The sequence below is a fragment of the Dermacentor albipictus genome, chromosome 4 (assembly GCF_038994185.2).
Source record: "Dermacentor albipictus isolate Rhodes 1998 colony chromosome 4, USDA_Dalb.pri_finalv2, whole genome shotgun sequence".
In the NCBI taxonomy this organism is placed as follows: Eukaryota; Metazoa; Arthropoda; class Arachnida; order Ixodida; family Ixodidae; genus Dermacentor; species Dermacentor albipictus.
Window position 1 is genome coordinate 72,213,458 of NC_091824.1, and position 13,684 is coordinate 72,227,141.

The 13,684-nt window shown below is 43.8% G+C and overlaps 1 protein-coding gene and 1 long non-coding RNA gene across 5 annotated transcripts in view; one reads left to right on the forward strand and one right to left on the reverse strand.

The window, feature by feature from the left end:
- The window catches only part of LOC135902070 (uncharacterized), a 750,038-nt gene that overhangs the window by 663,237 nt on the left and 73,117 nt on the right, over nt 1-13,684 (forward strand). The window lies entirely within an intron of this gene.
- Nucleotides 1-13,684, reverse strand: part of LOC135902065 (uncharacterized) — a 56,147-nt gene that overhangs the window by 39,919 nt on the left and 2,544 nt on the right. For 2 of the 4 annotated variants that reach the window (XM_065431967.2, XM_065431965.2), the window contains exon 1: nt 2,613-5,728. In XM_065431967.2, the coding sequence (XP_065288039.1) occupies nt 2,613-2,670 (58 nt within the window). In that variant the 5' untranslated portion in view covers nt 2,671-5,728. Of the gene's footprint in view, nt 1-2,350; nt 5,729-8,177; nt 8,321-13,684 lie in introns of those variants that run through there. The other 2 variants (XM_065431966.2, XM_070537073.1) reach the window with 2 other exon arrangements.

Sequence of the window (13,684 nt, forward strand, 5' to 3'; positions counted from 1 at the left end):
AAGATAAAAAAATAAAGATATCGAGTTCGTTCCGAAAAGGCCGCCCAAAGCTCTGATCAAAATGGTGAAAGCGTCGTTTCACAGAAGCAGGTAGTTTATCCGAATCACAGCTGTTCGCGAATGTTCGTGTGCATGGCTGATTAGTTGGCTGCGCTACAGGTTGGAAAAATTATTATTCTTGCTAGGTATACAAGTAGTCCAGTCCATATTAGCCGCAAGAAGCACAATTTTCTGCCAAGGTAGCGTTTACAATATCCTACAGCGAATTAGTATTAGGAGAGCCTTTTTATATTTGGCAAGTCTATGATCAAGCTGGGCGTTTTATTGGTTCAGTTGACTGCTAGTGTTTTTGTTTTTCAATGAAGAGAATTTTTGAGCACTAATTAAAGAAAGGCAAAAATTGTGCTCGCAAAACGAACCACTGCCGGAAGAAATGCATGGTTGAAGGTATTCTACTGCGGGTTGACGATATGCTGTGACCACGAAGTTGACATTGACAGAAACTTTACGAACAGTTCCTGGAGATAAACAGTGTTTCTACATTTACTCAGATGCAGCCTGACCGAATTGTTGGGCTTGAGGAAGTAACCGGGGAAGCTTGGACGTGCGTGTTACCTCGTAAATACTGTCACATTATGAAAATGTTTGCGTACGCTAGGAATGGCATGCGGCCACAGACCCCGTAAAAAGGAAGAAATAAAGCTTATGCTTAGTGCAATAAGTAGAACTCATCGACAATTACAAAAAGCTCATATATTTTGGCACGGATTTACATGTTTACGTTGCTGGGTTGTCACGCGAACTATTACTGTTGTGCTTGATAGAGTTTGCACATTGCAGCGTCTCCTCTATGTCCACTACAAAGCCAGCGATGTCAGCTTTAATTGGCTTCACCTTGTGCATCGGCCTCGCGCAGATTAGAAGACGAAGTGCTCTCTAGGCTCGAGTATTACAACCTGCTGTGTTCCTTCTCTGTCTTGCTTTATCGAAACACTAATCTAGTTTATTAAGACTGCACAATATTTCTAATCTCTTTTCTAGAAAGTGCTGACTAACAATTCGAAGCCATGATGCGTTGGTGTAATTGCTGCTGTGATGCGTGCACTGTCAACAGTTTAAATCTTGCAGCCATTTAACTATTTCAACAATTTCAAAATAGTAAATAAGAAATGACATTCAAGAATCGATAAAGAAAGTGGTTTCAATTTAAAATTTGATTGAGCTTCTGTATATATATGCCTTTTTCGTTCGCATCTGGTTCCTGCTGTTTTAACGCACTGACTTCACTTACGTTTTAATGTTTTTGTCAGTACAAATAAACTGGGGCGCACTGCAACACAAGTTATGGTATGGGTGCCTCGCCTCTGAAGCGTCTGTATGGATGAGGATAGCAATAGGGGCTTGTTGGTACGGCATATATTATTTTGTTACAGCGCAAGCTTGACAAGGACAATAGAAGGCATATCTGACACACACAGCACTGACAATGACAGCGCTGTGTGTGTCAGATGTGCCTTCTATTGTCCTTGTCAAGCTTGCGCTATAACAAAATAGGGTATGTAGGGACACTGGCCACTAAGGGAGCGCAATACCTTACTATGATCTGGATTTCAAATATTTTTGTCTCCAAATATTTTCACCGTTCTTTCCGTGTTGCTCTTTATGATTAGCTCTGGCGCGGTCTACATTTAGCACTTACTGTCAGTGGAGAAATGAACGCATGCAAATCGATGAAGACAGAAGGCGAGTCTTGGAAGAGAAAAAAGCACAACTGCGGACCCGGTGGGTCACGAGGACTTTCGTCAGATCGTCAGGTGGATTACGATGTACGCGATTAGGAGGCCCTGCCTGTCATTTTGCGCCGTCTGGCTTCGTTAACAAGAGCATCTTTTAATCATTAGACTGCACGCAATATACAGTGGGAAAAAGCAAAATGAGAATGAGAATGGTACTACCAGCTTCCGTTTTTATGTAGTTGAGTGCTGCCATCCCAAAGTGAACTGTTTGTATGCTTAATTTGCGAGTATTTCTGGCATACTCAATATCTGTGCTCAAGAGCCAACTCGACTCAAGGCGAGCCTGGTGCCCTTGCATTCGAATGCACATGAAACCTCTGTTGAGCAACATGAGGTGACCAGAGGTGGTCTTTTTAGCGGAATGTGTGCACGGTAATCATTTGGCAAAAGACGTAAACTGTAGTACTTTTTGAAGAAGGAGCAGCGTAAGCCAGTACTGTTAAATAGAAAATTTCGGGCGCTTACACCATGCGCAGAAATGTTTGATAGACCAGCTCGGAGTGAAAATGACAAGCAAGACGCATTATGGACGAACAATCCGTCCAGAATATTACCGCAGGCGTGGCTCGTATGATTTCTCGTCATGTTGAAATATCTTCGAGCGTTGTGCTTCCTGACAGTGGGTTGGTCACTGATTTGGTTTCTTCGTGTATGAGTCCTTGCGTTGTATTTCTTTTCTTGAGACTCGTTTGATTGTCACGCTCCTTATCCATCCATGTTTCTAGAACTTACAAAATTATTGATAGCACGACAGTATTGCATATGTTCCACAACGAACCAGTATGGTATACCACGAAAGCAATTCGGCGTACTTACGCGTGGCGTTAACACTACCTGCATAAAGAAAAAGACACACGTTGGCAGAAAACACCATTTCCGATACAATACACAGATTCAGTTCGTAGCATAAATATCAAGTCAGTCATTGTTGAACGTACAATGTAGGTAAAGAAATAAGCCTAGATTCAATACAGTTCAAACACTGGGCGAATGCAACTACGGAGCAACACATTTCTGTGTCATCGCATGTCAAACGGATTGACATGCTGTGGATGTACTTTGGCGCACATATCCACCAACTGACAAAACATCACGGCACTCCCGAAGACAATCTGTGTGACCACTAGAAATTCACCTTGCTTGATGTCAATATGTTCTATAGAAATGGTTTTGTTTGTAGCGCTATTGTTTTCATAAACGGCCTAGATGTGCGTCTCTGATTCCACGCGGCGGAATGCAGTGGTGCTGCATAATGTGTTACTGAAATTCAAAATAATTTTTCCATAAATTTCGCCCATTGTAGATGACATTCTTCGAAAGTGCAACAGTCATTGAGTTTGTTAGCTATAACACGATGGCGCAATGTTTCAGTTTTGTAGAAAGCACAGAAAAAAAATGGTGATCGGCTAGAGATAAATGTGCATACTTAAATATAATTCCAGATACGAACTTTCCACTTGATCGATTTTTCAGAGAAAATGTTAAAACTGTTATGATGTGCACCGCACTACGGTGGACTGTAACTGTGGAACTGCTTGAAAACTATAGTGGCCAAGCAGCAAGCCCTTCCGTATGCCCTGATAACTTCCGCAATGTGTATACCTCATAACATTTATATTTCTTCAGTTTTATAATTTCTACATATGCTAGCTGGTGAAAGTAGCTGCAGTAATATGAAGTGCTGCACGTAGGGAGTGAATGACTCGTGACGGCCACTTGGCTAGACCACTAGACGCAGTGACAGCTGCAAATCGTTGCTCGTGAGGGCAACGTCTATCCAGTCCCAAGACACCGCACACCGTGACCTGCAAGGTGAAACGCACAATGTGGCTCTTCAAAATCGCGCAGTTGAATCGTGCTAATATACAAAGATCGCTTGTACTTGATAAGGGCTTGGCCATTCTCTCGCAAGAGAACGAGTGCCTAATTATACTTTGTTCTTCTGAAAGGAGCCGTTTATGTATTTGTCCGCTTTGCAGCTGCTGAGTTCTGCTGCCTTGCTGTGTATGGTTAACGTTAAATCACAAAAACTTTCAAGTTAGCGCCAAGCTTTCATCTAACCGTTGATATCGTTGCGCTATCCTGTAATTTTCCGTGCCTGATTGGCGTTGATACTGAAGGGGGGGGGGGGGGGGGGCTGGCATATCGGCAAGTGTCCATCTAATAGACATGTCCATAACCTCTACTGCTAAAGATTGAGATGGCCGGGCTGGGGTATGCGTCAGGAGACAGAAGCTCCCAACCAATCAGCACTTTTCAACAAACAAAATGGCCAAGTTAACTGGGTGGCCACTTGCAGTATCGCCCCCTCCCCTATTAGGTTTCTTGCTTTTTAATCCTAACGTTTAACTAATGTCATAAGCTAAAAAAGAGTTTGGCGTGTTGTTATTATGCTTCTGCGTAGCCCTGGCCAACCACATTAGCTGATGCTAATATAAATTTGAGAAAGAAGACGAAGGACAATGGACGGCGGGTGGACCCGCCGTTGGGTCTCAGGCAACCCGCTGAAATAAAGTCGCGCTCTTGTTAATTGTACAAGTAGAACTCTTGCTTGGATTAGTTGGTTCATGCTTGAATTAGTAAAGGCAAGGCGCAAAAGTCCGGGACTAAGAAGAAGAACACTAACGACAGGACCGGCGCCGGTCCTGTCGTTTGTGTTTTTTCGCTTGAGTCGTGGTTCTTCTGAGCCTTGTTAATTGTGTTTAGTCTCCCGCGGGTACTGGTGACCCGGGCATTCAGCAAGACCTGCCATGGAGCAGCAGCGTTCTGGATTTTCCGCTGAGAAGCTCCATGTTGATGGCCAAGAGCATGGGCATATGTTGCAACTAAATGCGATTACTCCGTCTTGAAGTTCCTGGTCTTCGGCATTCCAATGCATGGGACCTGAAAGAAATAACGATTGGCGGCTAAGGCGACCAGTGTTCCTAACCGCTACCCTCTACCCGAGATTCAGGATTGCAGTGCCTTTGTAGCTGGGACCACCATATATTCGAATGTTGAACTACCTTACGTGCCAAAAACTGCTGTCAATACCCCGCTTTTTTCTGTTGGGGGTTTGAGTATACCTTTTGGTTTGCGTAATGTGGCCCAAAAATTCTGGCGTTTTATGAGGAAGTCACCAGGAGTACATCGTTTGGCTTTGCCTACCTCATTGATCCCCTTGTCGCTAGTAAGGTGGCCTAGACGCGCATATCTCCGTCAAATGTTTGCTCTTGTTCGTGATTATGATCTCGTCGCCGGTCCTCCCTCGCTGCCTGTTGCTGATCCAGCTTCTTTATTGCAGCGTCTGCGCTGTTTCACGCAAAGTTTGCGTCCATCGTCAACTTCGGCTCACACGAGTCCACGTGAAGTTTTCTTGCTGTCAAGCCTGCAATGGCCCTCTAACATTTTCATCTGCCACGTTGTCCTTTTCAACCTGTGGCGCGTCTTTGATAGTTGTTTTATATAGCACATGCATCCAGGCCCTTGTGTCGCAAAGGCTCTAACCTGGCCATGGTGCTCAAGTTAATTTTAGAAACTCATACAATTTTTAATATCGTACCATTATTTTGAAATGCACCTCAATGCTCATAGTACATGTCATTTGTCATCGCCATAATTTTATTGCACATATATTTTACGCACTTTACAGCGACTATATTTTAGGCCCCTTTACAGCCACGTCATATCAACTCCATAGAACACATCACTCCACTGCGAAATCAATAACAATTGCATGGCGCTCTTTGGCCATACCTGGCCCTTCTGCCAAGAAAAACCACACATTCATTCATTCTTGTTCTGGCGTGGCCCTCATCAAGCATGTGAGCTGGTGCAAATATACGCCAGAAAAAGAACTGTACACGGAATGTGCCGCTGGTGGATGCACCTTTAGGTTTCTCGCAAACGCTGAAAAAAAGTTGCAAAATCTTTATGTATGTACGTAGTCGTGGCAAAGAGAATGCGCGCGCGCGCGTGCACACACACGCGCGCGCGCGCGCACACACACACACACACACACACACACACACACACACACACGCGCGCGCGCGCGCGCACGCACACACACACACACACACACACAGAGAGAGAGAGAGAGAGAGAGACAGACAGACAGACAGACAGACAGACAGACAGACAGACAGACAGACAGACAGACAGACAGACAGACAGACAGACAGACAGACAGACAGACAGACAGACAGACAGACAGACAGACAGACAGACAGACAGACAGACAGACAGACAGACAGACAGACAGACAGACAGACAGACAGACAGACAGACAGACAGACAGACAGACAGGCAGGCAGGCAGGCAGGCAGGCAGGCAGGCAGGCAGGCAGGCAGACAGACAGACAGACAGACAGACAAAAAGCCACATTGACGATAGAAGTGCGGCCCCTGCCTCGTCAATGTAGCTTCCTTTTTTATGTGCGTCTTCCTTGTGGCAAATCCGTCTTTCAGGCAATACGAACTAGGCCAAGAAGCAGTTTACTTGATGCCAGTACCTACGTTTCTTTCGTCGCAATTTATAGTTGTCCATGCGAACGTTATAATGGCAAGTGAGGATGCCTAGTGCTTGGTCTGGGTTTCTACTTCTGAAACTTTGTAACCAGCCGTCACTCACCAATTGTGCACATTCGAGCTACGAGGCTCTCTCATATCGGCTCATTGAAGTACCAAGAGAAAACTCAACGAAGGGGTAACCATGAGTTAGCTAAAGAGGAAATTATAGCAAACCGTGGAAAGTATGTATTATATATACTAGCAATGACCTGCTTTCTCATCCGACTTTCTCATCTAAGTCGGCATTAAAAAAGACTAAAAAATTGCTAAATAGAATTTTTTTAGTAAGGTACTTGAAACCCAGTAATTTTATCCGGGTTGGCAAGTGGGACTTAAGACCAAACACTGTAGGTATCGTAATCATGTGTTTTTATTGGTTTTCTAGCTTTGCTAAGGCTAGATGGTAAACTTTGTATAAATCTCGTTCCACTTAGGCATAAGCTATCAAGGAAATATTTGCAAATATCTTTCGCTTTATGGAAAAAGGTCTTCCACATAATATCATTAAGAGAACAGCGGTGATTGTACTAGAATTTCTTCAGTCCTAAATTTGCGTTACAATAAATTTTCAAGGCGGGAGGGAAGGGGTGGCGACGGCGCTACGCCTCGGAAAATGCGCACCGCGGTTGCAGCACCCCTGCCCACCATACGCAGTGTGACAAAAACGCGAGGAAACAATATACGACAACCACGCGTGCAAACGCAAAGCATGAATTACGACTTAAACTAAAACTACGAGCAGGCCAGCTAGGTATACATTGCATAACTGAGAGTTCCATCGAAGAAAATAATAGGCTAAGCAAAAGAGGGGCTTCCTAAATTACAGTCATCCTGCAGTGACTGCAACAGTTAAAAGACGTAGTAGTAAAACTTCTTAAGCGAGTTGGTTGGTGCGCATCGAAGTCGTCGTCGCGTAAGAAAGCACAGACAAGCGGTCAGGACACCACGAGTGCTACCCGTGCGGGAAAAACGGGAGCGGCAGCGGAGCCTTCATCACTCGCCGCTTGCTGGTGACAAAAGACACTCGCGTAATGAAGGAAACTCACCTGACAGGCCCAGTGGCGATGATAATGCTTGCGATTCCTATGAGCAAACCACATGAAGGAGGTTACTCCCCCCCCCCCCCCCTCCACCTAAGCCTGCATGGTGCGGCCGCCCGACATTTGCTGCGCGGGAGACCGCTTTGTGACCTGTCTTCCTACAAAATATGTGAAACCATCTTTCAGTAAAGCAGCTGCTCTTCTCCGGAGCAGTGTTCTACATATTTATACTTTTTCCTGGGTCATTCCTTTGCACAACCGTGAACGGAACCACGAATTATTTGTGAAACGCTATTTCACATAAGTTGAAAATATTTTCACACATTTTCGACATATAGCTGTTGCCAAAGTTAAACGAGAATAAATGCGTAATTAGCTGTAGAAATTATAATATATCCGCCTTCACAAAGCTTTTCGTTCCTACGTGCTTTTTTGCGAATGGCTGGCTACGTTGGATATTATTTTCAGCATCACTGTAGTCTGGAGTTTGCTCGTTTGGAATAATTCTAGTGCATGAGCTTTTGTGTCTATTAGCCCACGTGTGCACTGGATCAGTTGCACAATATTTCGATTACTGTTACTTTTTTGTTTGATAATTTATGAGAAATTTTCAATTTTCAATACAATATACACCTTTTTTAATGCGATGTTTGATATGTTCAGCCAGTTCGCGGTGTGCATGTGCCTATTTCCGCACCTAGCCTAGCCGAGCCACTTCGTAGTCACACTATTCTTGGAAGGACATGTGGCAATCGGTCTAGACAAACTTTGTTCACAGTTATACTAGTTCTCACCTCAGCCTTCATCACGATAGCCGTGCAGTTGATTTTTCCGTAATGTGGAGTAAGCTCCTGTTGTGCAGAACCGCGTTGCGGTGACCGCAGGAGGGGTGGGAGGCCGGTAGTGTACGTGTTGAAATTGTTTCTTGATCCGGAATCTGAAAATTTAGAGCAAATGCGAGGAAGAACGGTAACGTGGGTGGCTATTGCTGCAGCTACTTTAGCTGCTTATGACTACGATGATGATGGCGGTGATCGTCATCTGTGGCATGCATCCACAGAGGAGGATGGCCAAGAATCAGACGACAGCAGTTAACCTGAGGGAAATAATTATTCTTAGATCAGAAATAATTCCAAGCTGACTACTAGGCTGACGCTGGCAGTTCGTCGCCGGAACATCCGCGCCCCACAAATAAACTCGACTTAAAGTCGTACGAAAACACCGGAACAAAGACCAAGACAAGCACTGACTTCCGCGTGCATTTTCATTTCGAAGAACATGCATATATAACCAAGACACCGGCTTGTTATTCGAAATAAATATGTACCCGGTATTCAGCGCTTGTCTTCGGCGTTCTTTCTGTCCTTTTGTCTATGCACGCGCTACATGTCAAGTTGCTTTATTATACAAACTAGCCCATAACCAAACCCTGCCCCACTAGTTCGCCCCCCATTTGATTGCGTGCCATCGCCGCAATTTTCTCTTGGGCCCAATGGTACAGACGGCGCGAATCAGCCGGCTATACCAATGTCGGTCTATATGTCCGTCTCCCACAGATGTGCATTATTTGTGAATATTTCATTGTTTACACGTAATTATGCTCTCAATTGTTCTACTGTAGATCAATGTAGCATCAGACGTTGTAACGCCCAGCAATTCTGTAAGGTACCGGTGTGAACAGTTGCGAAAACAGACTCTGAAATTGTCGTAAATAGGGCGCAGTTATCGCAGGCCTAAATGTGTTCGACCTAAATGTGTGTTATCTGCTTTACAATAACGCCAGACAGTGCACCTTTCCTGAGTGAAGCTGTGTTTGCATTTTATTTTTATTATTGCCCTATGCTCTCGTCCTGTAGTGGAATTCGGTAGGCCTACTTACCAGTCAACACATCTTACTTTGACTTTCAGAAATTTGAGATATAAATGTGTCATATCACGGCGCCTGAAGAGTGGCGCTTATTCATATGCTTTCTGAATCACTGTGCACTGTTGACGTCAAAACTTTCCTCGTGACAGATATTGCGCTGGGCTAGAAAACAGGGGCAGCTTAGTGGTCTTTCTATGAGTAACCTTTCATGTAAACACAAGCTCACGCAAATTTTGGAATGGCCAGCCGCGCACAGCCTAATTTGACAGTATGTCAACAAGATACCTGCGCTTTTTCAACCAAACTCCTGGGAAGATGAGACTGCTCCCCGATGGGTTGTTGTTGTTGTTGTTTTATCCTGTCACACGTGTGACTCCTACCCACGATGGGAGATTGGCCAAGAAATTGGTGGATTATTTCAAATTATTTGTGGAGCATAAATTTCCTAATATATATGGGAATAACATTGAATAGGTTAGAAACACCTCCTAAAGTAAAATACAGAAGGTCATTTTGAATAAGTAATAATAATTTAAAAGTAAAACAAAATTAGCAGGGCATTCGTTTAGATTCTCTAAGGAATGTTTGGATAGCGAAGCATGCATCCATGTGGCATAATCCCAAAGTGGATGCCCCGAACGAAAGGATTGCAGTTTCTGTCAAGACCAGGCCAATTCTTCGAAAAGGTATCTCCAACAATTTTTTTTTATTAACGCACTAAACCGGTGAGAAGGTAGAAGAAAGTGCTGTATCGACTCTTCCTCATTACGAAAAGAACAGAGGGGAGAGGGAACCAAACCCGACCTGTGTACATAGAAATTTAGGGAGGGAATGCGGCAGCGTATTTGCATGAGGCAGACCTCAAGCATCTTGGTGTAACATGATTGGCTATGCCAGGGAAATGTCAGGTGATTTTACTCTGGAGAAGCAGTCAAATATGGGTGTGATAAGGCTAATCTAATTGATCGCATCCGAAATCTTGCCGCCGTGATCTGTGCTGACACTGGTAGAATAGGAAGAACAGGGCTGGATAGTGATGCATGTGCCAGTGAATCGGCAGTTTCTTAAAAAACAAGCCTTTATGACCAGGCAGCCAAATCAAAGGAACACATTGCACACGGGCAGGAGCTAGTAAGTGGAAGAGCTTTAGCGTGGGTGACTCATTAGTAGCGGTAAGGCAAGAGCATACAGAAAGGGAGTCAGTGAGAATAGCAGCCGTTGTAATCATTTGGTCTAATTTACGTAAAGCTAGGATTACTGCTAACAACTCAGCAAGAAAAATAGGCACAAAATTAGGCAATCTTAAAGAAAAAGACCAGTCTAGCGCAGGACAAAATATTCCAATGCCAGCTTTTTCCCTCGCACTGATAGGCATATGTTGCAATGATAATGTTTCTGTCTAGGGTGCTTAGGTGGTCTTGCACCATGACGTTTAAGATGCCTTAAGGGAGTAGTTTCACGTGGTTGGGAAAAATGTCATCGAACCTGATCTCTGGGTAATGTGAACGCGTATTATTAGGATGCACATCACCAATTAGCACAGTTAGTGGTTGAAGTAATGTTTGCACAAATATAATATGTGGTGTATGAAACCTGGGCCAATGAACGGGAAAAAATATTTCTGGATCGGAGATGAAAATAATTTGAGGATGGTTTAATGGTGATTCGTATAGCCCTGAGAAAGTCTGGACGGTCACAAGGTGAGAAGATCGGCATAATATGGGTGGGATTCTTGCTTCCAGGTATAACAGGCCATTCGCAACGTATTTTCGAAGGCCTAAGCACAGACGTAGTGCCTCTCGTTCTAACAAAACCAGCGGCCGAAGCTTGTATGATGGAACACCTAAGAATAAAACACATCCAAATTCTAACACCTGGCGAACGTACATCTTATATACCATCAAAAGGGATTTTCTTCGCATACCTGCTCTTCGATTTCTTAACTTGCGCAAAATGCCCATTGTACGAGCTCCTTTTGTCGCAATATCTTCGACATGCGGCCGCCAGTTAAGATTTCTGTTGTGAACAACTCCAAGGTACTTTAGTGACTCTACTTGTTGGATATCTTCGAGATGATAATTAAGCGATATGTGTACTGGTTCTTTAACTGGAAAAGCAAGTATAGCACTCTTATTAGCATTCAAGTTCAAGTGTAAGCTTAAACTTGAATGTTCCAGTGTTCCAGTTCCCTTAGATACGTCTGCAAAATTTCCTAAAGAGAGTATATGCCTATAGCCATACTAAAAAAGGCAATGTCATCAGCATAAGCGTAGGTACTGACACCTGGGTGAACGGGGATTCTGCTAAGTGAAATAGTAAATAATACTGGTGAGAGTATTCATCCCTGAGGCACACATCTTGTTTGCATATGTTTACTAGAAGGATAGCCACTTCGAAAACAATAGAATCCCCTGTCTTTTAAAAATTCATGCACCCATGGTACAATATAAACCTGGAAAACTATGGCTGTGTAACCTGTTGGTTCAAATTGTGTGTTCAATGCTGTAATAGGCTTTACACATATCTAAGGTAACTAAAGCCGCGTATTGCTTATTCTGTCTGGCGATGTTATTTAGTATTTCAAGGTCTACATGTGCGTCCCATATTGAATAGCCCGATTGAAATCCAATTTGGCAAGGACTCAACAATTGATTTTCGACAATACACTCTATTATGTGTCTCAGAAGCCCTTTTTCAATAGGTTCCGCTATGTTTGATGTCAACGCAATTGGTCTGATGTTGTCGATAGTGTGCCCTGCCCCTTGCTTTTTGAGTAACGGAATAATTTTGGCAATCTTCCATTCTTGTGGAATCCATGCATTGCTAACAGAGTATAACAAGTTCAGAAGCTCACATGGAGCCTCTTGAAACAAAAACTAGCACTGCATTTGCTTTTTCGTCTGGGCCGGGCGCTGTAGGTGGCAACCATAACATAACTTGTGCTACTTAAGAATAGGATAGGGGGAATAGGGGGGAAGGCAGCTGGGGAAGATCAGGTAACAGCAGATTTGTTGAAGGATGGTGGGCAGATTGTTATAGAGAAACTGGCCACCCTGTATACGCAATGCCTCATAACGTCGAGCGTACCGGAATCTTGGAAAAACGCTAACATAATCCTAATCCATAAGAAAGGGGACACCAAAGACTTGAAAAATTATAGACCAATCAGCTTACTGTCCGTTGCCTACAAACTATTTACTAAGGTAATCGCAAATAGAATCAGGAACACCTTAGACTTCTGTCAAGCAAAGGACCAGGCAGGATTCCGTAAAGGCTACTCAACAATAGATCATATTCACACTATCAATCAGGTGATAGAGAAATGTGCGGAATATAACCAACCCTTGTATATAGCTTTCATTGATTATATAGCTTTCAATCAGGGTGTAGACGAGCCATATGTAAAAATACTGAAAAATATCTATAGCGGCTCCACAGCCACCGTAGTCCTCCATAAAGAAAGCAACAAAATCCCAATAAAGAAAGGCGTCAGGCAGGGAGATACGATATCTCCAATGCTATTCACAGCGTGTTTACAGGAGGTATTCAGAGACCTGGATTGGGAAGAATTGGGGATAAAAGTTGATGGAGAATACCTTAGTAACTTGCGCTTCGCTGATGATATTGCCTTGCTTAGTAACTGAGGGGAGCAACTGCAATGTATGCTCACTGACCTGGAGAGGCAAAGCAGAAGAGTAGGTCTAAAAATTAATCTGCAGAAAACTAAAGTAATGTTTAACAGTCTCGGAAGAGAACAGCAGTTTACAATAGGCAGCGAAGCACTGGAAATCGTAAGGGAATACACCTACTTAGGGCAGGTAGTGACTGCGGATCCGGATCATGAGACAGAAATAATCAGAAGAATAAGAATGGGCTGGGGTGCGTTTGGCAGGCATTCTCAAGTCATGAACAGCAGGTTGCCATTATCCCTGAAGAGAAAAGTGTATAATAGCTGTGTCTTACCAGTACTCACCTACGGGGCAGAAACCTGGACGCTTAAGAAAAGGGTTCTACTGAAATTGAGGACGACGCAACGAGCTATGGAAAGAAGAATGATAGGTGTAACGTTATGGGATAAGAAAAGAGCAGATTGGGTGAGGGAACAAACGCGAGTTAATGACATCTTAGTTGAAATCAAGAAAAAGAAATGGGCATGGGCAGGACATGTAATGAGGAGGGAAGATAACCGATGGTCATTAAGGGTTACGGACTGGATTCCAAGGGAAGGGAAGCGTAGCAGGGGACGGCAGAAAGTTAGGTGGGCGGATGAGATTAAGAAGTTTGCAGGGACGGCATGGCCACAATTAGTACATGACCGGGGTTGTTGGAGAAATATGGGAGAGGCCTTTGCCCTGCAGTGGGCGTAACCAGGCTGATGATGATGATGATGATGATGATGATGATGATGATGATGATTTCTTTGTAGTCCGAGAA